We start from the raw sequence: 27,457 nt of genomic DNA, 5'->3' as shown, positions 1-27,457 counted from the left end.
TACAACGAGTTGTTTCTAAACGTATCTAACGAGTGGAGTAATCTGTTTCTTACACACTCTTTTAGCATCGAATCGATGTATCCTTGCATCTTTTCAAATGATCGCAGTGGCACATTAATACATAACACAATGGCCATGAGTGACGTCACTGGACTTTCTGCTTACTACTCATAAATAATGTGACCCAACACAAAAAGGTGTCCTCATATCTGGGGATTATCATGGCGATGATTATGCAAACCAGATAAGATCAAAGAACAGAACATATATTGACCCGCTGGCCGCTGAGTTAATATGAAATTATGTACAACAATGTTTACTTCCGTATAACATCCCTACTGGTGACCGAATTTTACAAAATGGCCTGTTCAATGACAATAGAGGAGGAGTGACGTTAACTGAGGGATCGTATATACATAAATATGTCATGAAAGTAATCAGAAACAATCTGACACTGTTATTTGTTTGAATTTTCTAATGTAACCAGGAGAATTAGTCCCAATGAAAATAATTACGGTCGTTGTTGAGCGTGATTTTGTGTCAGTCATGGCGTCACATAGGACGGAAACTTTTACGATTTCTGTTGAATTGTAATGTATATATTTTTAATTCCATAATTCACGCTGCGTATTTTCGAAAACATTCTAAACTATTCTAGGCTTATCGGCGACGTTTCAGAATTATCATTGGTGAACTGATGAAAAACAGATACCCGTGATCACTAATATGCAATTTTCGAAATTCATTTTTGCGATTAAATATCCAATATTAAATTTCTAAAAATAAAGTAAATACTAGTAATGGTGATATAATAATGTTTTAAAAATGGCGACATTTCCGATGTACCTAATTTTCAGAGGTCAATTTTCAATAATTTTGATTTACCTAAAATGACAATCATGGATGATATCACAGAACAGGGAATTTCGCAAACTGTGAATAATATTAGTGTGCGTGATGTAATGTTATTCGACGTCGAAGTGAGGATTGAAGAGGAGGGACATATATGACCCTGCGTTATCTTGGCTTACACTCTAAAACCATAACGTTCAACAAAGACGGTGGTGAACATTCGACTGAAGCATGAAAAACTTACCGATCACTTACGATAAGGAAAGTAGTCAATCATCTGACCTCAGGTCATCACCATGGAGTAGCCAATCACGGGCCTTGAATTCAATCTCACACATCAGTTTGATACCAGTTATCTCAAATGGGTTTCTCGCCCACAGGTGTGTAAGAAAAAGAAAACCACTCCCCTCACACACCGACGCAGGTCGGACACGTTAACATATATATACGACCACAAAGGCCGGGTTTGGTGCTGACAATCCCAAACTTATCATAATACGTAACCGTGGATTCGAACCTAAAACTAGCCGATCACCAGAGACCATCAATGCAGCGGGTTAAAAATATTCCCGCCACAGTATGTTTATACCATGTTTATAACATTAACCACACAACCCTCAATACATTACAGTCTCTGTTTTAAACATTACTCTTTGATAACTGTGTAGAAAACATATGTATCGTCTCCAAGATGACCAGTCAAGTCTGCCAGGTGGGAGAGTATGAGATATATGTGTCACTAGCGGTTTGTGTGAGATCGCATAAACAGAATGTCGAAATTCCCCCAAACCCGCTTCTGACACATGGAACACATGAATTATTAAGTTACATGTAAGTTACAAAGACGTGTTCATGGTGAAATAAATGTGTTTGTGTGTTTGTGTGGTTGTGTGTGTGTGTGTGTGTGTGTGTGTGTGTGTGTGTGTGTGTGTGTGTGTGTGTGTGTGTGTGTGTGTGCAATGTGGATTCATTGGACTTCCGATATGGTAGCTCGAAGTGCCAACATGATTAAGTGTGACATGACTAGCAAACGACGTCACACTAAACATCATTGCGTCATGATATCTGTACACTTTTGTGTTTTTTACAACACATTTCAAGTCACATTAAGTAGTTGTAGTGATAAGTTTCATTTCTATATATTGTGAAGCCGAGAACCTGAAAAGTCTGTTATCTGTCGTATCGAATTCGTGTCAAGTGTCATTTAATTTAAAAGAAACGCAACATCTATTTAATGATTTGAACCTGGTCCATACATCGAACGAATGTTCACAATGAATAGTGTTTGTTTGAAATGATTGAAACCCTTTGTGAAACGTTACGATGGGGGTACAGACGTACTTGAAGAAGGTGTTTATCTACAAATGCAGTCTGCCCATCGCGCGAGACACTAAATAGGTCGAAGACAACAGGAGAGGCACTTGCCAGAGGAACTGAGACGTTCCTGACCGGCTGAGTGTTTGCAGGTGACAACACGATGACTCGACTACAACGCGAGGCTCTTTGAACATGCCACATTGCTGCTTTAAACTAAATCACTGGTTTATCGCATTAAGCCTTCCGACAAAGATGAAATTTATTAACAGCATTTATATGCCGTGGGGCATACATATTATCAGGTCGTGTGTGTTGTGTGCAACACATGATTTACCAGGCACGATCTAAAATGACAATGGTCTGTTGCATATGTTTGATGCCAGGCCTTCTCTGCACTATGTGCCGCCTCGGCCGGTCTTGCAAAAGATTTAATTTTCCACCAGGATGACGGCTAGGTCTGGTTGGTTTAGTAGACAATGTCATCTAAACTACTCATTAAATTTGATAATATTTATGGAAATGTGTTTACTGGGTGTATACATGTATGCGTTAGTGAATTTGGTTTAACGCCAATTTGAACAATAGAGTTTTTATAACTTTTAACTTAGTTAATAGCCAATATAACTTTTAGTTATTCCAGCAAAATCATGACAAAGAGAAGCGGCTTCACACATTGTACTCATGGGGAGAATCCAATCTAGGTCTCCATGATAGGCGACTATGCTTGTCGTAAGAGACGACTAACGGGATCGGGTGGTCAGGCTCTCTGACTTGGTTGATGCATGTCCTAGTATCCCAATTGAGTTGATCGATGCCCATGATGTCAATCTCTGGATGGTCTGATCCAGATTCGTTTATTTTTCAAACCTCCGTCATATAGATGAAATATTAAGTGTGGCGTTAAACAACAAACAGACAAACAAACAAACAAACAACAATCTGAGTCTTCTGTGTGATGAACAAACGCTGTAACCACTACCAAACAGCCATGTTGTCATGTGAACAGATCAGAGTGGGAGAGGGAGATGGGGTACAACGTCACATTGACCAGCATATCAGTTATGGGTGTTCACCTGGGACGAAAGCCCGAAGTCAGAGAGGTCTTAACGCTTCTGTGAAACCCACGAGCACGGGAATGGTGATGACAAACCAAGAAACATGATCATGGCAACCGGGATTCGAGCCCACGGTCATAGGTTCCTGGCACGTCTGAGGGAAACAACTATGTGCAGCAAATCGCGGCACTTTAGATGACTGGACTACCCGTGTCCCGAAAAAGATTATAGCATCGATACAATTTATCTAGGATCAAATGGATACTATGATTTTCCCAGGAATAGTTACACAATCCAGTAAATTCGAAACATTAAACGCGTATCGAGATTTTGGGACAACAGTTATAGGTTGCGTCGCACTCTATTATGCGTTCTCAAACAGCTGTGATGCATCTGTGACATCACTCACGAATGTTATGAAGTCCTGATATTATGGATGACGTCATGTGCTGATAACTGAACCCTCCCCTTTATTGGAATGTGGAGAAAGAAGTTTTTCAAAGAGTATTGATCGAGCTGCAAAGTTTGGGAATGAGAAAAAAGACACTTGTCAAGAAACGTATTCATACTCAGGGAAAGGCTCAAAGATTTCTGGGATACATTTCCATTTAACAACATTTTCCAATCAGATTTCATCACACACACCCATTCATTTTACAATATAATGAACGTAAAACGTGTTAATGTTTCAAACAATCTCGTGTTTATTTTAGCCAACTTTAATGAGACTCTGTGTTTCTCTATCGTTCTACTGTGTTTGATCGTAATGTTGTCCATGATATGAAACAAGCGAGAAATTACTTAACAACACAACATTAAGTGAGGCGCATCTAGATCGATGGAACTGCCGATAAAGGTTGTTAGAAATGTCAAACTGCAAGATTTTGAGGTAGTAATTATGCCAATGTTATTACTACATTATTGCTTGCTTGATTTGATTGCCGGCAGATTGCCCAGCTATTAAACAAAACTTTTGTAAAAATATCTCGTTTAACTTCACAGTTGTTATTGATCAACCACCAAGGCACTTGTGATCCGATACAAATTCTTGGTTGTGTTGTCTGTAAAATGCTTAAATATGAACAGAAGTTCAGATTTCGTGTCTTTAGTAATTGACACATGCATATGCTGATGGTGCATGTGTAGAATGAGAAGACTGTAACTTATGGAACTTGGTGAAAGTACATAATATGTAGAAGAACCCTTGCACATACATGCTCATTCAAAACTATCATAATGGTTGGGAAAGGTTTTCCTCATTTTTCACGCACCAGACACGACTCTCATTACATATTATCCTTTCATCTGATACTCGAGACCGGCTCCGTGGTTTAGTGGATGGAGTGTCTGTCCAGAAAGCGGAAGTTGGGTGGTTCGATTCCCGGACGCATCATACCAAAAGACGTGAAAAGACACATATTTGTTTGTTTGTTTGCTTGTTGTTTAACGCCTCACTCAGAAATATTCAAGCTATATGACGTCGGTCTGTAATAATCCAGTCTGGAACAGACAATCCAGTGCTTAATATCATGAGTATCGATCCACCCAATTGGGATCGATGACATGCAACAACCAAGTCAGCGAGCCTGACCCCCCGATCCCGTTAATCGCCTTTTACGACAAGCATAGTCGCCTTTTACGGCAAGCATGGGTTGCTGAAGACGTATTCTACCCCGGATCTTCACGGGTCGAAAAGACACATATGTACATACACACACGGGGCGGTCGGGTAGCCTAGTGGTTAAAGCGTTCGCTCGTCACGCCAAAGACCCGGGTTCGATTCCCGACATGGGTACAATGTGTGAAGCCCATTTCTGGTGTCCCCCGCCGTGATATTGCTGGAATATTGCTAAAAGCGGCGTAAAACCATACTCACTCACTCACTCACATACACACACATACGTCGCTGTATGAGTGCAATAGAATTGAACGCGGCGTTAAGCTCCATTTCACCGCATTTAACCTCATCTAATGCCCACTCTATGTGTATCTACCACATTCCTCTACACAATATCCACGTTCTCAATTAACAACTTCCTTCATTACAAATATTATTTATCGTTATTTATGTTTGATTGAAAATTTAAAAGAAACATAAAAACTCACAGGCGAGTATATGTTTTATGCTCCCTGAATATCTGACTTGTTTATGAGAAGTTACAGAAGCCTGTTTCGCGTCGTTATAATGCTTCTCTGTTCTGCAGCACGCCAACAGAATGCCTAACATGAAACGTCGCTGCAATCGATATTGCTTTTGCTGCATGTAAATCATTATGTGCATGAACAAAAAGCATTCTCTAAATGTGCTGATACGGCAAAACAGAAAGCTATTTGTGATTGGTGTCTCCTCATTGTTTGAAGATCGTTCATCTTCTTGTGTGTTGTGTACATGCAAACGTACATTAATCAGAAATTTCCTTTTCAGGATTTGCAAAAAGTTGAAAAAAGTAGTGAATAAAAACCTCCACTGTCTCTTCGACGAAATAGTGACATATTTTTCCAAAAACATTTTTGAACATAGAAACAGTCTTATGTGTGTATCCCTTCACATTAATTTAATAAGTCGAGTTAAAGAAAATCTAAAGCACATACGTGCCAATAACTGGAGGGCAGTATAAGCTGACTTATACGAACATGTCTATAAACTGTATTTCACTGCCCTAAAGTCTCAGCATTGTCAGTCATCGATAAGAATGCATGCAGTTAAAGATAATATATCTATTTTGGTAGAGGTTATTTGAATAAGATTCAATATTCAAAGTAGTTACTGAAAACGGCCACGGTGACCAGGCAAGTTAATAGCAGCTCAGTGTGTGGCTTGGCAATCCCCATCGTTATTATCAAGACCGTAACAATAGGCACCATCGACCCGCTGTCGAATTAGCGTGTCCCACGTGCCCAAATCAGAGACCCACGCTCCCTAAATGGTAATTATGGAAACTGGAACATATGGTTTGCGGTACCGCGTTCTCACTCTCCCGGCGAAGTAAGGGATGGGGAAACGGCCAAAATGAAGACTTGTCAAAACCATGGCGTTAACTATAATCAGACTTGCGTAGAAGCCTGACCATTGAGTCTGATAACGCTTTGAGATATCATGCTAAAGTTGATGTTGCTAAAGCTGTCATTTGGGGAATTACCTGGTTCTTCCTAAAATATCCTGCTTGATAACCATCATCTTTACTACAAGCGTGCATCGGAAAATAACAGTGTTGGGCAGTTTTAAACATGATTTAAAGCAACGATTCAATGGGAAAAATGGCAAAATGATGGTTCAATTGACGGATATCTTGTTTTCAAAGTCTGAATCATGAAGCGAAAACAAGTAAAATCAATTCTTTTCCTTATACTAATAGCCAACATTTCGTATTCTCTGAAGTTATATTTAATCATTTGTGAGAATATGACATTTTATCAGTTTCTTTTCAAAAGAATGCGCATACCGTTCGTTACGTGTTTTAATAAGTATGTTCTCTGAAATGTCATAGTATAGCTATATATATTTATCCGACAAAATCTCAAATCAAACAAACTAACTCTCTGATCATAAAAAACAATATATCATGACATCGGTTGTTTGCAAGCATTCTAAACTCTCGCGATCGAACACTCGAGATATGTATAAAATTATATAAAATACTCCTATGTCGTGATAATATGCTTACATTTTGCAGATACAATACCTAAGTTGTAGATAATCATAGCGACGATGTGAATATGCACCAGAGTGAGTGAGTATGGTTTTACACCGTTTTAGCAATATTCCAGCAGTATCACGGCGTAGGACACCCGAAATGGGCTTCACACTTTGTACCTATAGGGGTATTCGAACCCGGGTCTTCGGCGTGACGAGCTAACGCTTTAACCACTAGGCTACCGACCCCCCGAATATGCACCAGACTTTATGCAGCAATATCAGAAAAGAAACACCAACCCGTGTGGTTTACACAATGATTCACTTCTAATACAATAATATCATTTTAAACCCTGAATTGTGTTTAATTAAAACAAATAAATCACATAAATTGAAACTACACTCCTGAATAACTGTAAAATTACAGTGGTGACACCAGGTGTTCGTATACGGGTGGACACGTCCTTTCCTACCAGCAGCATTCCTCTTGAGTTAAGTAATATATCATATTTATCTTTTTTTTATTGTCAACTGTTGCATAATCACTAGACAGACCCAGACGGGAAGTCTGAAACAGCGAAATGGAAAGCCAACGCGATGTGCGTGAATCAAATCTGACAATTTTCGAAAATTGCCCCGTCTTATGGCAACCATGATAAGAAGACTCACGGTAATTGATATGCCAAAGTTGTATAGGCCTGTATAAAAAGAGACCCTCCTGGTGCCAAGAAATATCTATAAGATGATAGTTACAATGAGAAAAAGGGTTCCTCAGAGAACGTGCAGACTGTTCCTTAACCTAAGGACACCGGAATCTAAATGGGGTGAGAGTGCAGTGAAACTAAAGCCCATAGACTGTGGGTATGCGACTTGTGAGTATCTGCGTCAGTTAGATTCTTTGGTGATTCACCTGCATGGTGTATTTATGTGGTCCTTTCTCACTGGATATAATCAGATTCTGTTAAAAAGTAATATGACACAGTTGGACGGTCGATGCCAATATGTGGGAACCAGAGTGTGATGTGAGGCCGTTCAATATATCTGCTGTTCCGGTGACAGTCGAGTGCAGGTGTTGAGCATGCCTGAGCCAAATGTGACCATCATTAATTTTGTGTGTGTGTGTGTGTGTGTGTGTGTGTGTGTGTGTGTGTGTGTGTGTGTGTGTGCGTGCGTGAGTGTGGTTAGGTGGGGGTATTCATTTATCACTCATTTATCAGAACATTGCGCTTGAACTGTCAAATTTTATGTTTTTGTCAAACTTGATGATAAATTGAATTTTTCTTTTTCAAGCATAATGGGAACAAAGTATTGTTTAGAATCCCAGTCCCGTTGGGCATGTCTTACCTAATTCTGACTTTTGTTACTCATACTTAGCATAACGTGTTGCCTTATTATCTTGTTGGGGACTATGTGTTCATTTTCATAGATTCCATGATTGTATGGACTTTGAGATAATATAAGAGTAATTCACTCTTGTTTATATGCTTGTGGATACTTGATTTAAATGCCAGTGGCACCGATAGTTGAATACTGTATATTGGATCAACTTTTCTCAAAAGCCTCAAAATATAAGTGCGATAGTGGAACATGTGCACGTACTCTCGTTTCAACCGTTGATGTCGTTGTTATGTATTTTCGGTCTATATAACGCTGCCCTCAGTAGTATTGTAGCAGCATGAGCAACGATCCACGCTTTTGGTGTTTGTTTGTTTGTTTGTTGTTTAACGTCGCACTCAGCAATATTCCAGCTATATGATCGAGTCTTGATCAGACAATCCAGTGATTGACATCATGAGCATCGATTCACGCAATTGGGACCGATGACATGCATCAACCAAGTCAGCGAGCCAACCACACGATCCCGTTAGTCGCCTCTTACGACAAGCATAGTCGCCTTTTACGGCAAGCATGGGTTGCTGGAGACCTATTCTACCCCGGATCTTCACGGGTCTCGCTGTCGGGATACGATAACATTGAATCAACAAAGTAACCGACCCCGAACTCACTATCCAATAAGTCGTCTCTAGCGACCAGCATATATTTTAGGACAAAGGTAACCCAGAATGAGGTAGGCATGCATTAAAAGATGCATCCGAAGATGTATGAACGATGGTACTTCAACGGGTCAGCTTTATGCATATTTCACTCAAACCTATGCACGAAATCAGGAATGGTAGATGACCCAGTTACCGATGCACCTAGTGAAATTTCAAAAACTCATTTTGTAAAAAAGGACATTTTGTCCATGAAGTTATAATATATATAATAATACATTGGGATGACAAATGGAATCAACTATCATTTAATACAAGTTTCCTTAAACAAATGGACCACGTCCGTTGTGTAGTGGATAGATCGGTGGTTCGATTCCCTGCCCGCATCTTACTAATAAGACGTTAAAAGATGGTACATAGTGTTACCTTGCCTCTCGCTCGGCGTTAAAATAAAGATAAAAGAAGGGCAAGTAAGTTAGGAGTTGGTAACGTGTGTATACTGTCATTCATTCATGTTATAACCATGTTATAAAACCAGCAATAGACACACACATATGTACGTCGCTATATAAGTGCTATAAGGCTACGTCAAACGCCATTTCACCTCACATATTCAAGCCACAAGAGAGTACAAGTCCAACAAGGTGCTCGGATACACGGTGTTAGGGTTGCTTTCTTGGCATGTTGAACTGTGACTTTGAATCCTCTTGAGGGTAGCACGATGGCACAAGCCCGGACTATTACAAGCAACCACACACACTCGCGCATGCCTCTCCACACCTCAACAACAATGACTATGAGTATGTGTATTGACCATAAGGAGTTTTACCCTGAAAACGCCGACAAAATATGGAGGTACGCCTAACGGTTCATCCAAATCCAATATACGGCATGTACGTATAACATATGATCCTACGTATAATTCCATGCGTCTAGCACAGATTATTTATGTACAAAATAAAGCTAAACGCGGTCAGAATGAGAGTCTTGGTTCGAAGTCTTGATTCAATTTAAATGGTTATGGGAATATACTGCCCATTTCATTCTGCAAATCCGTCCAGTTGGGCAATCGATTTCTCGAAATAAGCTGTCCTATCGTGGAATAAATATGCGTTTGTTAAAGCAAGCTAACCCACGGTTGTTTAAACACAATCCAGACGTCTATTATCTATGCATTGTGGTATTAGTGATGCAGGCTAGGTACAATTTGTGGTTGAGCGCCCACCGTCTGTGTCCTGTACTAGGATTTACTTGTTCATGAACCAGATGCGGAATAAATGGTTTTGTAGTTTTACGACTCTCATGGGAGTATATGGGGCCTAGGAGAACTTTTACAGTAATCCTTATTTTGATTCACAAGCGCCATGCGAAAGGCAGCAGCTTTCATAAATGGCGACAGATAAAATCCCCGTGGTATTTCAGAGAGGCTAAAGGGACCTTCGGAAAGAGTTGGCTAAAAAGCATTGAAAGCCTTGGCCGATTAAGGGTTGGAAGACAGATGTATCTCCCAGTCTCAGTCCAGGGTAGAGTGGATCAGAGATGGCGCTGTATGTGTCATTAGTTAAGATGAAGATGAGATGATATCATTCAGGTCCTTTTTGGAAATTAGGAATTTTTTACAATCATTATGAAAATAATAAGATTATACTTACGAATTAGAATTGTACATTTCAACAAACTCATGTTGATGATATATCACTGAATACATCGCTAGGGCTATCAAGTGTCAATAATGCTGATTTTAGAGTGTTCATTTTGCTAATATTTGAACACAAGTATATTTTTTTACTTTGAATTTCTTAAGAAACAAGTCCAGGAATATGGTAAAACACCTTGTTCTCGAACTTGCTTATACCTCGAATTTCAATTGAATTATTGAGTTCCACTTCTTTTTATTCAGTGCGACGTTTTAGTAGCTATTTTGGTCAGCTCTTAACAATTTCCAATGTTTTGTTCAAACTGTCAAATCTGACACTTTGAACAAAGGAAAACAAAAAGGAAGCTTATCCTACCTAGGCTTTTAGTTTTCTCATGTTTTATTGACACAAAAAAAACCATTGAAGCGGTGACATGTCCTTGCGTTCGTGTGATTTTTATAGCACAGGGAATATACATCTGTGTCCTTGTCATTCAAACTTATATTTTCTTCAAGAATAAAAATAAGATGGAACGCGATTGGACAATGCTGGGAGAGAAAATATTAAGATTTAGGTTTGGTGGAATGTCATTTATATATTGTATTATTAACGTAAAAGGCGGTGATGTTCTGGACAAGTATCGCTATTCCAATTAATATTTGGTCAATAAAATGTCATCAATTACCTCCGAATACAGACATTTTGTAAATAGCGTGCCAACCAATGCTTGCCGTAAAAGGCGACTATGCTTGTAAAAGGCGACTAACGGGATCGGGTGGTCAGGCTCGCTGACTTGGTTGATGCATGTCATCGATCCCAATTACGTGGATCGTTACTCACTGGATTGTCTGGTCCAGACTCGATTATTTACAGACAGCCGTCATATAGCTGGAATATTGCTGAGTGCGGCGCAAAACAACAAACAAACAAACAAGCATAGTGTGCCAAACATGATGGAGAGGTTATCTGTCCAGTATGTTTAGTACCTGAAACTGTAGAACATGACTGTACTATTTTGCTGCCAATTGTTTGATCTAGATCGCACAAGGCTGACCCGTTTTACATAAACATTAATATTCCTGATGCCGGGGTATTACTTAAAACCAGGAGTAAGACAGTTGCGTTAGCAGTATCAACATATTGAGATTGCAAAAGTCCACCCAAAAAGCGGCATGCAACATCATTAAATTTGAAAGCAAATAAAACTTGATAAACAAAGACTTGACAAGGCTTCACTCTAAAACCTGAAGACATGTCCATTACCCTTTTATACTAGATTCCACAGCGCCATAAAAATCCACACAAAGAGAGATATATTGTAGGGTCAACCAATGTACCACCAAATACCTGTCTCAAAGATTAACGATAATCTTTGATACAAATCAAGGATGGATTCATTATAGTCACTGACAATATTTGATACAAGTGGAATCAAAACCATGTGAAATCTCAAAAACTCAAAGGTTTTGCTTGACCTTTTTACAATCTCTGACAAGAACCCAGTTCAATACTGTCAAAACATTTGATTTTTCTACTTTGTGCACCACTGTCCCACATGGCAAACTAAGAAAAAAATTAATTCCATGATCCATGGGGCTTTTTGTTTTACAAAAAGTAGTGACAACAGATACAGTTACAAATCTATCTTCCGAGCTTCAGGACAATTTGTCAAAAGTGAAAGCAAATGTCATCTAAAAACAATATGTGAAATGCTGGAATTCCTCATTGATAACATCTTTGTAAATTTAGGGGACAGACATTTAGGCTAGGAGTAAGCATCCCACTGGGGACCAATTGTGCTCCCCTTATTTTTGGTGATCTGTTTCCTAAGACAAAATTGTTATGGATGAGCAACTTCTTTATTACAATTGGGCGACGTTTCGGTGTAGATTCTAACACCGTTATCAAGCAAATGATGTACAAACTAGGTATGAGCATGATATATATATACATAACAATAGATAGATGTTTATATAACAGATCTGTTTCCTTATGCATTTGAGCCGGAATTTCTGCAAAGTCACAACAAGGTAATTCGGCCAAGACGTTTAACTCAAGCTTCATGTATATTGATGACCTGATATCATTCAATAACCATGAACTAGCTAAATCCTTCCACTGATTAAGAAATAAAGGAGACCAGTGAGACCGACTCATCTCTTTTATATTCTAAGCATAAAGATTTATAGTGACAAAACATTCTCCACAAGACTGTATGACAAGAGGAATGACTTCCACTTTCCAGGAGTCAACGTTCCCTTAATGTCGAGCAATATTGCAGCATCTCCATCCTTTGGCGTTGAGGTACAATCGGGCATGCGTTTTCTACCAAGATATCATACGACTCATTCTGAGAAGGTGTTACAAGATTCGAGGCCTCAGTAAAGCTTTCATTGTTGACAGGCACTCGGATGTGGTCTGGTTCCCAGAGCTCGGGATTACAGGTTTCGGCTGTAGTGAGCCTGGGTTGACGTTGCTGTCTAAAGATGTTTCAGTTATGCCAGGTCAGTGAGTGTTTAAGGCCAAAGGTACGAAGGTCGTAACAATTTACCACTTCAGTATTACTAACGAGCACATAAACTGCCGAGCAATGGACAGTATACACCCATGTTTGATGGGGAAAATGAAACAAACAAGAAATGGTTACTATATTGTCATGTATTTGATACTCGGCCTTTTATTGCGGTGTTCCGGTGACTGTTTTGAACCTGGTAACGTTTTGAAAAGGTTTGTAAGTTTGAGTCAAATCCAGTTTTCGAGTGTATGCTTTCTTTTTCCCGGCAGCGCAGATGGTGATGACAGTGTTTTGTTTTGTATGTTTGTTTGTTGTTTAACGCCACACTCAGCAATATTCAAGTTATATGACGGCGGTCTGTAAATAATGGAGTCTGGACCTGCAAATCCAGTGGTTGACAATATGAGCATCGATCCAAGCAATTGGGATCGATGACATGCATCAACCAAGTCAGCGAGCCTGACTACCCGATCCCGTTAGTCGCCTTTTACGACAAGCATAGTCGCCTTTTACGGCAAGCATGGGTTGCTGAAGACCTATTCTGCCCCGGATCTTCACGGGCCGGTGAAAACAATGAAATTGCAAGGAGCATTATCAATGAATAGTATTTAATTCGAACCAACGATAAGTGGATACTTGCACGACCATGAAACACAACTCTGCACATTGAAATGCAGTTACTTAAACGACTGGGCTACGTCTGAAACATTTCATCTGGTTCGTCCTGGCAAACATAAAACAGGAAAAAGGTAATATAGAGTCACAACTTACCATCATCCGAATCGTACAGGTAATCCAATTGCGTCCATCTGAATGCTTCGATTAAGTCCGCCATGGCATCCACATATGAAGGTTTCACAAATATCACATATGGCTTTGGTTGATTGTCCGTGGTTCCAGACAGACTAAATGATATGTAGGGCATGTGAAACGTATTACTAAACGACTGTATGATACTAAAAGATGACATGGATGTCTTTCCATAAAATGCGAACACTCCTCCTGCCATCTGGAGACAGACTGAAACAGAGCAAACATAATTAGTGAGTGAGTGAGTGAATGCGGAACATAAAAACACGGACACATAAAAACAACATTTTTAAACAGTAATTGGGTAAGACGCGGTTTGGGGATCGAACAATCTGCTTTCCGGGCAGACGCTCTATCCATTCCACCAATTTCAAGGTTAAGATCATCCAATAATATTAAGATAATTTCAAGATCGTGAAAAATATAAACTTAGGTTTGAAGGATTTAATTACACTATTACCCTTTATTGACGGTAACACGACATTACTACGGAAGCCTTTTAGGGCCATTTGTTTTCGATACTATCTTGAAATTTCAAGATACTTAGTTGAAATTTCAAGAAACTAAGTTGAAATTTCAAGATACTATCTTGAAATTTAAAGATACAGAAGTTGATACCATCTTGAAATTTCAACTTCTAAGATCTGTATCTTGAAATTTCAAGATAGTATCTAGAAATTTCAACTTCTGTATCTTAAAATTTCAAGATAGTATCTTGAAATTTCAACTTAGTATCGAAAAAAACAAATGGCCCTAAAAAACTTCCGTACATTGGTTTCACTCTGTTCATTACATACCAAAGACGCTCACATTTGAGTAAAACGTCATCGTTATCAGTTTCGGAAACCAGGGTGGCAATGTCCCATATAATCCTTGATTCGCCCTGATGGTATTTCTAGGTTTGTCAGCACCATATACAAATTTTCCCAAAGGCGACAGGTAACTATTGCTTGACTTACCAACTTTGACTTATCCTGGTATAAGCTGTCTGACAAATAGAATGTCTGACAAATGGAAGGTTACCATCCGACCTGACACAAACCTGACACACTGTGACTGCTTCAGCTCAAAACGGTGTAAAACCAAACTCACTCTTTCCCACCTAGTTGGATGATTTCTTTGTGCCAGAATAACAGGTCGACTGTAATCGAATATAACTTTGAAGTTATGTACAAATGGCGTTTAACCCAACTCACTCACACTCCGTAATATCTGATGTATGATAAAGATGACGTGAAACAACCTTTATTTGTAACAAGCATAATATATATTATCAGCCGACACGCCTGAGACGTTTCGTTGACTACATGAAGGTATTTCTGTTGTATATCCTGCAATAAAAAAGGTCAACCGACACCTTCCATCACAAACGCTTCTCTTCTGTGGAGAGGTCAGACAGATCGGCCCTTGCTTCACTCAGCACTCTGCGAGTCCAATTGTTTGTTCACCTGCCTTAACCTTGCCAAGAGATATTCGTCAGACAAGAGACGTGGGTCATGTAACAAAGGTTATTCGAGTCTGACAATTCTATTTTAGTAATACGCCTTGAATCCGCAACTTCCCGACCATGTGTACTCTGAGAGTCGTGGTCGATACGGTATACAGTTTTCCACATTCGCCCCCATAGCCTCAAAATGTTTCTTTTCAATTAGGCGAGGGAATACTACCTCGAAACGTGGGATTTGCAAAATAAAAATAGTTCCCTCGCCCGCAGCTTCTCCTATGGTTGCAACTGCTAGTGTCGTTAACGTTATGGATGCTGCTGCCATTAAAGATGTTGCTGCCATTAAAGATTATGCTCCATCAGTTGATGCTGATGTTACTGTTGATGCAAAGAAACGTTGACTAGGGCTCAACGTATGCAGGTCAGCATAATTATTTCCCCATATGAAGGCAGTCTAAACTGATGCTTCCGATATGAGATGTCACTCAATACTGTTAATGTTGGTATTCGATCCACGTTCTGGGGAAGGCGCCAGACCGAAGCTTGCTGATGACGTCGAATCATCGGAGTCATCAGAATCACCACAATATTACCGTTGTCTAGATTGATATATAGTGTAAATCCTTCGGATTTGTATCCATAAATGATCAAATTGTTAACGTGTGATCATATTATTATCACGTTATAAGATATATCCCTAATAACACAGGAGCCGAATCTCCCCTTACTATTTGAAATCTTGTACAGCGACTTAGAATATGTTATCTCCGAGTCTGCCAGGTTCTTTGGCGTACTTCGTGTATCGTGATGTACTGTTTAATTCATTGACAATGATTAGATGTGGTTACGAGCACGATACTTATATTGATGCCTCTCTGCAACAAACACTGACGATCTGAACACGTCCATCGATACGCCATATATGTGTACGTTATCCTTCGTCATCTCTGCTACACTGTCTAGTGTTTTCGTTTCATCTTCAGATGATGCCATGGCTAACAGCAGCACCAGAACCACACCAACAGTTGGTAAACAAAGGGAACATCTTCTGTGTTTTGGTCTCCGTGGAATGATTCACTAGTCGACGTAGTTGTAAATGGTAGAACAACAAATGTACGATGGATGGCAATGAGTATAAATGACAGTAAATAACAATGTTAATCAAATGTTTTTGTGGACGAAACATGTTTTGCCCTCTCTCAATAATGAAGATGTTTTGTATTTATGGGCATGAACTATCATCATAAACAATATCCTCGATTAAAAACATGACTTCCAACTAATACTATACAGTATTCATTAACGTTCTGGTTATTAATAGGACATTCGAGAAATATATCATAGACATTTTCACACGGACATCTACACAAGCATGATAAGTATATTATAACAAGTCAGCATTACGAGAACGACTGGAATGTCTTAAACGATTCTGATGTATATTTACTCTTCAATGCGCAGATAAAAAGAAACAAGGACGTAATTATAAATGTATTTCTAGTCTTATATTATTTTTGAATTATACATTCATATACAGATAAATGTGAAGATTATATTCTACATTCCCAAGCAACGTCATTTTATATTTAGGTGTTTGGTATAAAATGTGTTGTTAAGTACCAGTTCGAACATGTTGTACATCAATGCAGGTCCTAACAATTGCATATAATCTTTATAGGTTTTAGTCTTACGTCCGCTAGATAGGGTCTTCCAGCTTGTTTCTTACTACTTCGAGATGCGAAACAGCACATACATTAATATATACAGCAATTGTTAATTTTGTCAAATCAATCCTATTCTCTTATGCAACAGTCTTTATGCGTTGCTATACTAATCCAAATTATTTGTTTATAGATATCCATTTGCAAGTGATGTATCAAGCTTTTTTTTAATCATTATGATTATCATCATTATTATGATTCCGGTCATTTTACTGTCCCTGACATACATGTAGTCACCGACATGCCCACCACACAGACAATGCTACCTGCAGGAAACCTTCATCTTCCCTCCTCCTTCTCATCCACCTCCTCCTCATCCATCTCATCCATCTGACGTGACTACTGCGACTTCACTAACGATTACTGCAAAGCCGACTACTACCGCTGTTACTACGACTGCTGTTAATATGCCCAGCTAGTACTACTGCGACTACAACATCTACTACGACACGATACTCGTGACATTTCCGTTGCTGTAACCAGACTCTTAAAAGAGAAAAACGTTAGTTTCCTTCAAAATACAAAAGTAATGCATTCCTTAATTAGGGAGAGTTCACATTTAAGATAAAATCGATATATTCAGCGTTGTTGTTTTTAATCAATCAATACATCTCTTTCATGGCACGGACGAGCGATAAACATCAATTGGTAATATTTTCGTTACAGTAAATAAAATCATTTCCTCTTACAAACCACTTGTTCCTCTCTCCCTAAGGACATCAAAGCAATGAGATGCCCTAAGGGGCCTTGGATTAAACCAACAAGAGGCTTCGCAGCAGTTGCACCACTTCAATAATCATTTAAATTGCATTACTGTTATTAGATAGGAGAGCTATATATCCTGTTCGTTGACACGGTTAGGCTTAATAAGCCACGACATGAGCTGAAAACAAGCAAATATCTAATTAAAGAGGACTCTTATTAGAAGTGGAAGGGGCCACCGTGCATGCCCCGTCCTCTTGATGATCGGAAACTGTGCGTAATACAATCACACTTATTGGATTTGGGGTATGAAGTGATATTCGCAGAAGGTGGATATGACAAAGTCCAAGGCGGATATCATGTTCAACGTTTGATCTCAGGGTATTCCGGTACCCATTTATGCTGGATAAAAGATTTGTGAAAATCTGCAATATCATGATGTAATGACCGCATTATAATCGGAGGAGATTATAACCCAGAAGGCTAGCAAGAAGTGCGATAAATGTCATGTTAAATCGATCACATTTAGCGTCAAGTATTTTACGTCTTAAAATCAGTATGAATCATAACTTGGTTACTTCAGTCTTTGTACCTTTGGGTGACTCAGAACTTTTGTTTCTGACTGTGCGCGTCCAATGATCGCTCTTATTAGATAAGAATGTTCAGTATGTGAAGTTGATTACGTAAACACGTGATTAAGTGTCTTGAAATGTCATATCCAATATGCTTTGCCAGCATCTTCAGACACACTGTAAATACATTGCGGAATTGAGAATCAAACAATCATGGAACATGACGGCTGTCCGGTTCCAGAAGTGGAATACTATAGACTTGTAAAGTTATGTTCGATATATCAAGTGGTATTGAACAAGCTGTCTGTCTCTAGACAATGGTAAACATGTTTGACAAACTAGAGGGGAGTGTGGCTCCATGTAAAAATGGATTATAAATTGTAAGCATTAGTTTAGGGAGGATGAACATCAGCTTTGGGTCTCAGTAGGAGGTACATGTGCATGAAATTACAGAGTCTTTAACGCCGCTTTGAGCAGTATTTCCATCATATGACATCGTTTCAAAATATAATAACATATTTTTGAAAGTTATGAAGTCGAAATAATATCATTTCTATTATTTCTTTGAATGACTTTCAGTTCGTGTACGTGCGTTCGTATTGTAAATTGAAGACATTCTCATTCATAGATTTGACAAATAACGCACAGGATATAGCATACGTTTATATGATGAATACAACACAAACAGAATTGCCAAATCAAATAAGTGATTCCCTTAACTTTTTGTTTAAGGGCGCCTGGTATTCAAGAAAAGCCGATCTTGTTCAAAACACTCTGGTGACAGTCATCTTCACGTTCATCGACTGCAATATGCTACAGCAAAACAATGCTAATAGTTTTTGATGGCATCTCTTTCCTTCTGGAAGTTTACACATGCGTTCAAAATGTGAATATTGAAAACAAAGTGTTCACATGTAGTTCCTGACTTGTATGGTTCCCTTATTGAAATAGTCCATAATTATGAACGGACGGATAGCTATGCTCGGAAATATGGTATGCAACTTGACACTTGTAATATTACTTAGACAATGTTTTGAAACAGGTTATTAATTACATCTTCTGAACTGTTTGTTATTACGTTTGAACCAAACATACCATGTTTAACCAGCCAATTTCTAAATGCCAATCAAATATTTGGTTAAATAAGGTCTTTTCAAGCGGTTCCATTAATGCAACAAAAGCGACAAGTGTAGAAATCTGCCAAAAGCAGATCTCATTGTACATAGTCCAGAGTCCATTGTTCAGAGTCCATAGTCCATTGTTAAAAATAATCTAAGTGACAGAACTGTCTAAGAGGCAGACAATGTAGTTATTATATCTTTGAAAACTTCTTCTCAATTTGACCCTTAATATAAGATGATGTTTATTCTTGATGGAACTGCGTTACTTACCATCGCTGATTGGCTGCTATATAACATGTCATCACAGGTGAGTTGAGTCGCATAGGGTATAACATCGCTGATTGGCTGCTATATAACATGTCATCATAGGTGAGGTGAGTCGCAAAGGGTATAACATCGCTGATTGGCTGCTATATAACATGTCATCATAGGTGAGGTGAGTCGCAAAGGGTTTAACATCGCTGATTGGCTGCTATATAACATGTCATCACAGGTGAGTTGAGTCGCATAGGGTATAACATCGCTGATTGGCTGCTATATAACATGTCATCACAGGTGAGTTGAGTCGCATAGGGTATAACATCGCTGATTGGCTGCTATATAACATGTCATCACAGGTGAGTTGAGTCGCATAGGGTATAACATCGCTGATTGGCTGCTATATAACATGTCATCATAGGTGAGGTGAGTCGCAAAGGGTTTAACATCGCTGATTGGCTGCTATATAACATGTCATCACAGGTGACGTGAGTCGCAAAGGGTTTAACATCGCTGATTGGCTGCTATATAACATGTCATCACAGATGAGGTGAGTCGCAAAGGGTTTAACACCGCTGATTGGCTGCTATATAACATGTCATCACAGGTGAGTTGAGTCGCATAGGGTATAACATCGCTGATTGGCTGCTATATAACATGTCATCACAGGTGAGTTGAGTCGCATAGGGTATAACATCGCTGATTGGCTGCTATATAACATGTCATCATAGGTGAGGTGAGTCGCAAAGGGTTTAACATCGCTGATTGGCTGCTATATAACATGTCATCACAGGTGACGTGAGTCGCAAAGGGTTTAACATCGCTGATTGGCTGCTATATAACATGTCATCACAGGTGACGTGAGTCGCAAAGGGTTTAACATCGCTGATTGGCTGCTATATAACATGTCATCACAGATGAGGTGAGTCGCAAAGGGTTTAACACCGCTGATTGGCTGCTATATAACATGTCATCATAGGTGAGGTGAGTCGCATAGGGTTTAACATCGCGTTCAAGATTATTTTACTTATTTAGCCCCTGTTTGTGTATGCTTGTGTGTGTTTGTGTGTCTGTGTGTGCCCATGTGTCTGTGTGTGAGGACAACTTTCTTTATCCTCTCCATAACGAGCGCCACTCAGAGTAGCATGTACCATCGTGTTTTGTATTTTGGCTTGAACCAGCCAGGGGGTAGTCGCTCTGTCCACTACACCGCGAGGGTGGTTACATCTTATAATAGAGCACGCCAAATATAAGGCACCCGAAGTGTCTTATGCCAGCAGACTCGATTTCACACTCGTGAAGTTGATGAATAAACTTCACTGATGAAACAGATCGTCATTCCATCCAGTGCAAGAAACAACAGCGTTAAATAAGGTATAGCTTAACCTTTCGACCGACACCTAACTCAGTACGATTGGACGAAACCCAGCAACATGTGAACATTCTTGTACATCTCTTCTGTCTTGGTAAGATAAGATAGGCCTAGGTGTGATAAGCACAGCATGCTTGATTGGTCTTGACTTATTGGCAAGGATATTTTTTTTATGTTTGATGTTTAACGTCGTACCGATCGTTATTCCGGCGATAATCTCAACTTTATAATCGACAAACCGGGTACTGGTATTATGAGCAACAGTGCACGCATCTTTGGTTACGATGCAAGTCCCGAGGCTGGCATCATCCGATCCATCAAGTCGCAACATATTACACGCAAAGGTTGCTGGATACCGATTCTAATAAGGAGTGAGTGAGTGAGTATGGTTTTACGCAGCTTTTAGCAATATTCCAGCAATATCACGGCGGGGGACACCAGAAATAAGCTTCACACATTGTACCCCTGTCGGGAATCGAACCCGGGTCTTCGGCGTGAGGAGCGAACGGTTTAACCACTAGGCTACCCGACCGCCCCTTCTAATAAGGAATCCGCAGGTGACAATAAAGAGACAGAGGGGTATTAGAGCTTATCTCGATAGAAAGGTTGTGAGTCACGTGGTTAGGTGTACAAGATGTCAAGGTCACATATTCTCTTTACGGAGGTGGTGTAGCTCCAATTGAAACTTATGTTTAGAACTCTGTATGAATTTCAACATCTGAACGATGGTCATAAGTTATGGTTATGGCTTACATTATTATCACGTTTATGTTGTTTCTCTAATAAAAAAACACAGTATATGATTTGTTTGTTTGTTTGTTGTTTGATGTCGCAATTAGCAATATTGCAGCTATATGACGGCAGTCAGTAAATAATCGAGTCTGGACCAGACAATTCAGTGATTGACATCATGAGCATCGATCCACGCAATTTGGATACGATGACATGTATTAACCAAATCAGGGAGCCTGACCATCCGATCCCGTTAGTCGCCTTTTACAGCAAGCATGGGTTGCTGATGGCCTATTCCACCCCGGATCTTCACGGGTCTCGATGTCGGGATACTCAAAATATGATTTAATGTAGGTAAAGGCACTGCAAACATGTAGTCAGAATTGTACCGAGGGTCAAACACTGAAAGCTGTACGTGTATATAGATAGAACGAATCTACGAGGATACGAATGATCACTGATGCAATTCCCTATTTTGACTAGTACCATATCTACCCGTGTGTACTTTTCAGGTGAACGAATGACCAGCCCTCGGTGACGGGTGCCACCGACGGGACAGGATACGCTCACCTCGCGAACCTGTCGTATCATCACTATTCAATAGCGATTTAGTAATGCATATTCATGATTTGTAGTCTAAACCATATTTATGAGCCCTGCTTTCCGTAGAGATTTCTTATTAGGAAAAGGGATTTATTCATAACAAAAAGAATTTACATTAGATATTTTCCTTTATTTAAAACGCAAGCATTATCATGCCTTCATGTTGATGGGATTACGTTTCGGATTAGTGACAGGATGAGGATGCAATAAGTGTCTCAGCAACTGTCGCCAGTAGGTAATATCATGGCATTATAACGGAAGCAAGAAGACTTACAAGGTGCCACTGAGGACATGTCGGCCTTTTTCCGGAACCAAGATCACTAAATTTTCATCGATTGCGACTTAAGATTACAAATGGATGAAACTGCGATTCTCAACAATATCCCGAGGAGACAAAATACTTGGAGAGCGCTACTTCAGATATCTTAAGCGCATAGGGCGTGGGGTGAGGGAGAAGGAAATTAAACTTCAAAGAAACCGATAGTTCTACATCTTTGAAGCAACACCGACGTGCAGGAGAGACCGGATATCTAAAAAGGTCCACCAATACATGTCGAGATGCGAAACAAAGCTTTGCGTTACCACACCAAGGATTAGGCATGGAAGATGGAATGACACCTATTGGTTCAATCTTCATTCCTAATTGCAACACGTGCACCTGTGGTCTTCCGTTTTTACACTCTTTTACACTTTAAGATGCCAAGCGAGTCACGTTTTCCTGGAACGTTTTTACTGTTTGTGTTGCACAGTTTTTGTGGCGACGAATTAGTCGACAGATTTCGACCATAATGAAGTCAAACTGATGTTGTAGTTCAGCTTCGGCTTGTTTTGTTAAGAAAACAACTTAAGGGCAAATACGATTATATTTCCTGCAGCTCAATGAAGTTATTTCTATCTCAAAAGTTAAACGAAGTGTTTCAGAATGATATATACAAAATATAACGCAAACCAAGAAACATAATCAGGGCGAACGAACCCACAAACCAACGACAAACACTCTAAGCACACTCACGCCATTTCCCCCTTAGACTGTAGGTGGCGGTCGGGTAGCCTAGTGGTTAAAGCGTTCGCTCGTCACGCCGAAGACCCGGGTTCGATTCCCGACATTGGTACAATTTGTGAAGCCCATTTCTGGTTGCCCCCGCCGAGATATTGCTGGAATATTGCTAAAAGCGGCGTAAAACCAAACTCACTCACTTAGGTTGGAGGAGTAAACGATGTGTGAGTTATGGATGCGTCCTATACAGTGTGAAAGTGGTATGCATTTCATGTTTTAGTCATGATAAATGCAGAAACATGACTTATTCAAAACACTGCAAACTTAAGGACCAAAACACAACAATAATACTCGAATAGAATACATCACCATCGCATAACATGTGCTCCATTTTTAGCCACCATCATACTAGGTGTATAACTTTCTTTTACCCGGCAATTTCAATTACTTTGGTAAACGTGGTTGTGATCAATAATTCAGATATAAGACCGTGTTCCAAATCGGCTACAAGTTGCAGTCAAGCCCAGAATGGCACAGGTGCCTCAGGTTAATCACACTGGTAGATCTAGAACTTCCACGTATACTTGTGTAGTCAAGTCGTGATCTGTGACGTATAAGGGTGAAGTGAGGTGAAATGGGGTTTAACGTCGCGTCCAAGATTATTGCACTTATATAGCGACGTGCATGAACGTGTGTGTGTGTGGCTGCTTGTACTAGCCCGGACTGATGCCGATTTATAGTGCTAGCTCACTGAGATACCATGCCGCAGTTTAACATGAATACCCCACTCAGACACAGTATACTGACTCCGAGCCGACCTGTCCTTGGTTTAGCCCCTTAATGCCGAGCGCCAGACAGGGTAACAACAAATACCATCTTTAGGTATGACGCGGTCGGGGATCGAGCCCCGGACCTTCCGCTCTCCGGGCGGACGCTCTACCACTAGACCACGGAGGCGGTCGTGACGTATAAGGAGTTCTGCATAAGAAGACTGTAGAGCTGCTAGTTATGCCCCTAGGTTCTGGTTTAGCCTCAGTTGTTCATGGGCAGGTTTCCGTGTCAGTAAACCTGACACCAGAGAACTTCTTGAGATTCTCTGCCTCGTCAAATAGTCATGCAAGGACAATGACACGTTGTGTCTCTCTCAGCCAGATGTTTTAATTCATCCAGAGTAGAGGCGCTCCTGATAGCTGGTGAGTGGGTGGGATTGAATGCCGGTAGGGATGAACACTATTTCAATTTCACCATGTTGTATAAGCTCAATGAGAAATATAACAGGGAATCCTACGGTGGTTGTCGGACACAACACCACACAGTGAAGTGTGCGGGCTTAGATACCAGCTAGGCAACCATGACCCAAGATATGATCACTATCAATTTTCAGCGTCGTGCAACAACTGTTTGACTGTAATTTAATAGAGAAACACGCCAATATAGTATCAGGATTATCTTGAGGTTACAGAGTAAAGGAATAACATCACGGCTGGTTGGACATACCAATTATTTTGTTAAACTAATTATATTTCATCGGCTTCTTGTTTCAAACAAAGAAATGTAATGTCTTGAAACGGTGTCCTGACAAATGTTCAGTCTCTTACAATGTTAAGGGCATGGGAAAAGGAACTAAATGGCTTCACAAATTCTAACCAAAGAATCGAACAGAATAGAAAGCACCATTTAGTCTAGCTATAGCAGCGTATACAGCCTTTACCTTATTGAATAAGCCTTATATATCGTTTCTTACTGCTGGTTAGATCAAGCTGGATACGCTAAGATTGTGAAGAAAGACTAAATGTTTTTGTTTGTTTTGTTGTTTAACGCCGCACTCAGCAATAGTCCAGCTATATGACGGCGGTCTGTAAATAATCGAGTCTGGACCAGACATTCCAGTGATTGATATCATGAGCATCGATCCACGCAATTGGGATAAGATGACATGCATCAACCAAGTCAGCGAGCCTGACCACCCGATCCCGTCAGTCGCCTCGTACGACAAGCATACTCGCCTTTTACTGCAAGCATGGGTTGCTGAAGACCTATTCTACCCCGGAATCTTCACGGGTCAGAAAGACCAACTGACTCAGGTAGAACTGCAAACCTAATTCCAAAATATTATATCAAGGTATTCTAATAAAAGCGACAAACACCATTTCCTTAACATGAGGAATATTTTTTATTTATTCCTTGTTTTCCAGTTGCCGATTACTGAGACTGTTTGTATTTTTTTTAAATAAGGCTACGGGCAGTTTATAGGCTATTGGTCACCACTGGCATTAATTTGTTGACGCATTAATTTCACGACTTGCAGTAGCTCACCTGAATGTGTAGACTGACACCTACACCACGAACGTGCTCCTAGCAACGACGGCATGGACAACATCCGCCTCAACGTTCGGGGAACTAGAACCCAATTATTAAGGAAATCATAAATCTGAATATCGTAAGATCCGATGCACATGGTGCGTATTGCTTTAAGGTGAAATACTCAATCATTGCATATGCCAACATTGTGATGATGCCAGGGTTTCGCGAAAAGGTGAGCGTATCCTGCACCAAGAGTGGCATCCGGTCACAAACACATGTAAAGGTAAGTCAATTGTTCACCTAAATAAACACAGTAACATGATGTTCAAACGACAAATTATGAAGTTGCATCTCACGTTATGTACGCCACTGATGAGTGAGTGAGTTGGGTTTTACGTCGCTTTAAGACGTATCTCAGCAATATCAATGCAGGGGACATCAGACATGGTTTCACCCTTTGTACATGATGAATGGGGAATTCGACTGGGACCTTAAGGTTACCGAGCGAACACTGCAACCACTTGATCACCACACCGGTACGCCACTGATGAGTGAGTGAGTTGGGTTTTACGTCGCTTTAAGACGTATCTCAGCAATATCAATGCAGGGGACATCAGACATGGGTTTCACCCTTAGTACATGATGAATGGGGAATTAGACTGGGACCTTAAGGTTACCGAGCGAACACTGCAACCACTTGATCACCACACCGGTACGCCACTGATGAGTGAGTGAGTTGGGTTTTACGTCGCTTTAAGACGTATCTCAGCAATATCAATGCAGGGGACATCAGACATGGGTTTCACCCTTTGTACATGATGAATGGGGAATTAGACTGGGACCTTAAGGTTACCGAGCGAACACTGCAACCACTTGATCACCACACCGGTTCGCCACTGATGAGTGAGTGAGTTGGGTTTTACGTCGCTTTAAGACGTATCTCAGCAATATCAATGCAGGGGACATCAGACATGGGTTTCACCCATTGTACATGATGAATGGGGAATTAGACTGGGACCTTAAGGTTACCGAGCGAACACTACAACCACGTGACCACCACACCGGTAGAAGGGATAGTACGGGTACGAGTATCGTGTTGTCCTTTACTGTTCGATGTCCTTTACTGTTCGATGTCCTTTACTGTTCGATGTCCTTTACTGTTCGATGTCCTTTACTGTTCGATGCCCAATACAACACATCATGGACTCTCAGCTTTATACACACCGCGACATTTAATATCGCTTAACATAAAACCATTGTTGGCGTAATTCACAATTTCGAACGGCAAAGTTGGTACATATCTCCTTGGCGAAAGTCACGCCAAAGTTAAAAGAAAAGAGATTGACAAAATGACATGTCACCCGCTGGAACCGCGCAGACAAATCATGAAAGAAAGGTTTATGTGTCATATATTTAGGATTCCAAGATATAATGGTCACGTGGGATTATCACAAACATAGTGCGGTGGCAATACGACTGACAAGCACGTCAGATCAACTATCAGAGAGCGGTTGCTTCATTACGATTTTTATGCTGCCATGACATCGAAAATTCCACAGGGGTGTCAGATATCAGTTTGATTATAAAATAATCTCTGTACCGACATTGTATATTCATTCCTCTGATATTGCTCTTTCAGTTTACTTTTTGCTGAATGGACATAAGGAAGCACAATTTATAACTTTTTGGCAATCTGAACAGAATCATTAATTTTATATGAGTAATATGAAAATATGTGCGACATAACCTGGTAGATAATTCGCGATGACGATGGAAAAAAAATAGTTTAATAATTCAGCAAAATAATATGTCGAGAA

At 40.0% G+C, this 27,457-nt stretch overlaps 1 protein-coding gene across 1 annotated transcript in view; it reads right to left on the bottom strand.

The window, feature by feature from the left end:
- LOC124146965 (glutamate receptor-like) overlaps window positions 1-27,457 on the bottom strand; it is a 117,942-nt gene that overhangs the window by 79,609 nt on the left and 10,876 nt on the right. The window contains exon 3 of the mRNA XM_046517547.2: window positions 13,776-14,024. Within this exon, the coding sequence (XP_046373503.1) occupies window positions 13,776-14,024 (249 nt within the window). The remainder of the gene's footprint in view (window positions 1-13,775; window positions 14,025-27,457) is intronic.

The sequence above is a fragment of the Haliotis rufescens genome, unplaced genomic scaffold (genome assembly GCF_023055435.1).
Source record: "Haliotis rufescens isolate VD_foot unplaced genomic scaffold, xgHalRufe1.0.p SCAF_7, whole genome shotgun sequence".
Classification (NCBI taxonomy): domain Eukaryota; kingdom Metazoa; phylum Mollusca; class Gastropoda; order Lepetellida; family Haliotidae; genus Haliotis; species Haliotis rufescens.
Note: the sequence above shows the minus strand (reverse complement) of the source record. Positions and strands in the feature narration are given on the sequence as shown.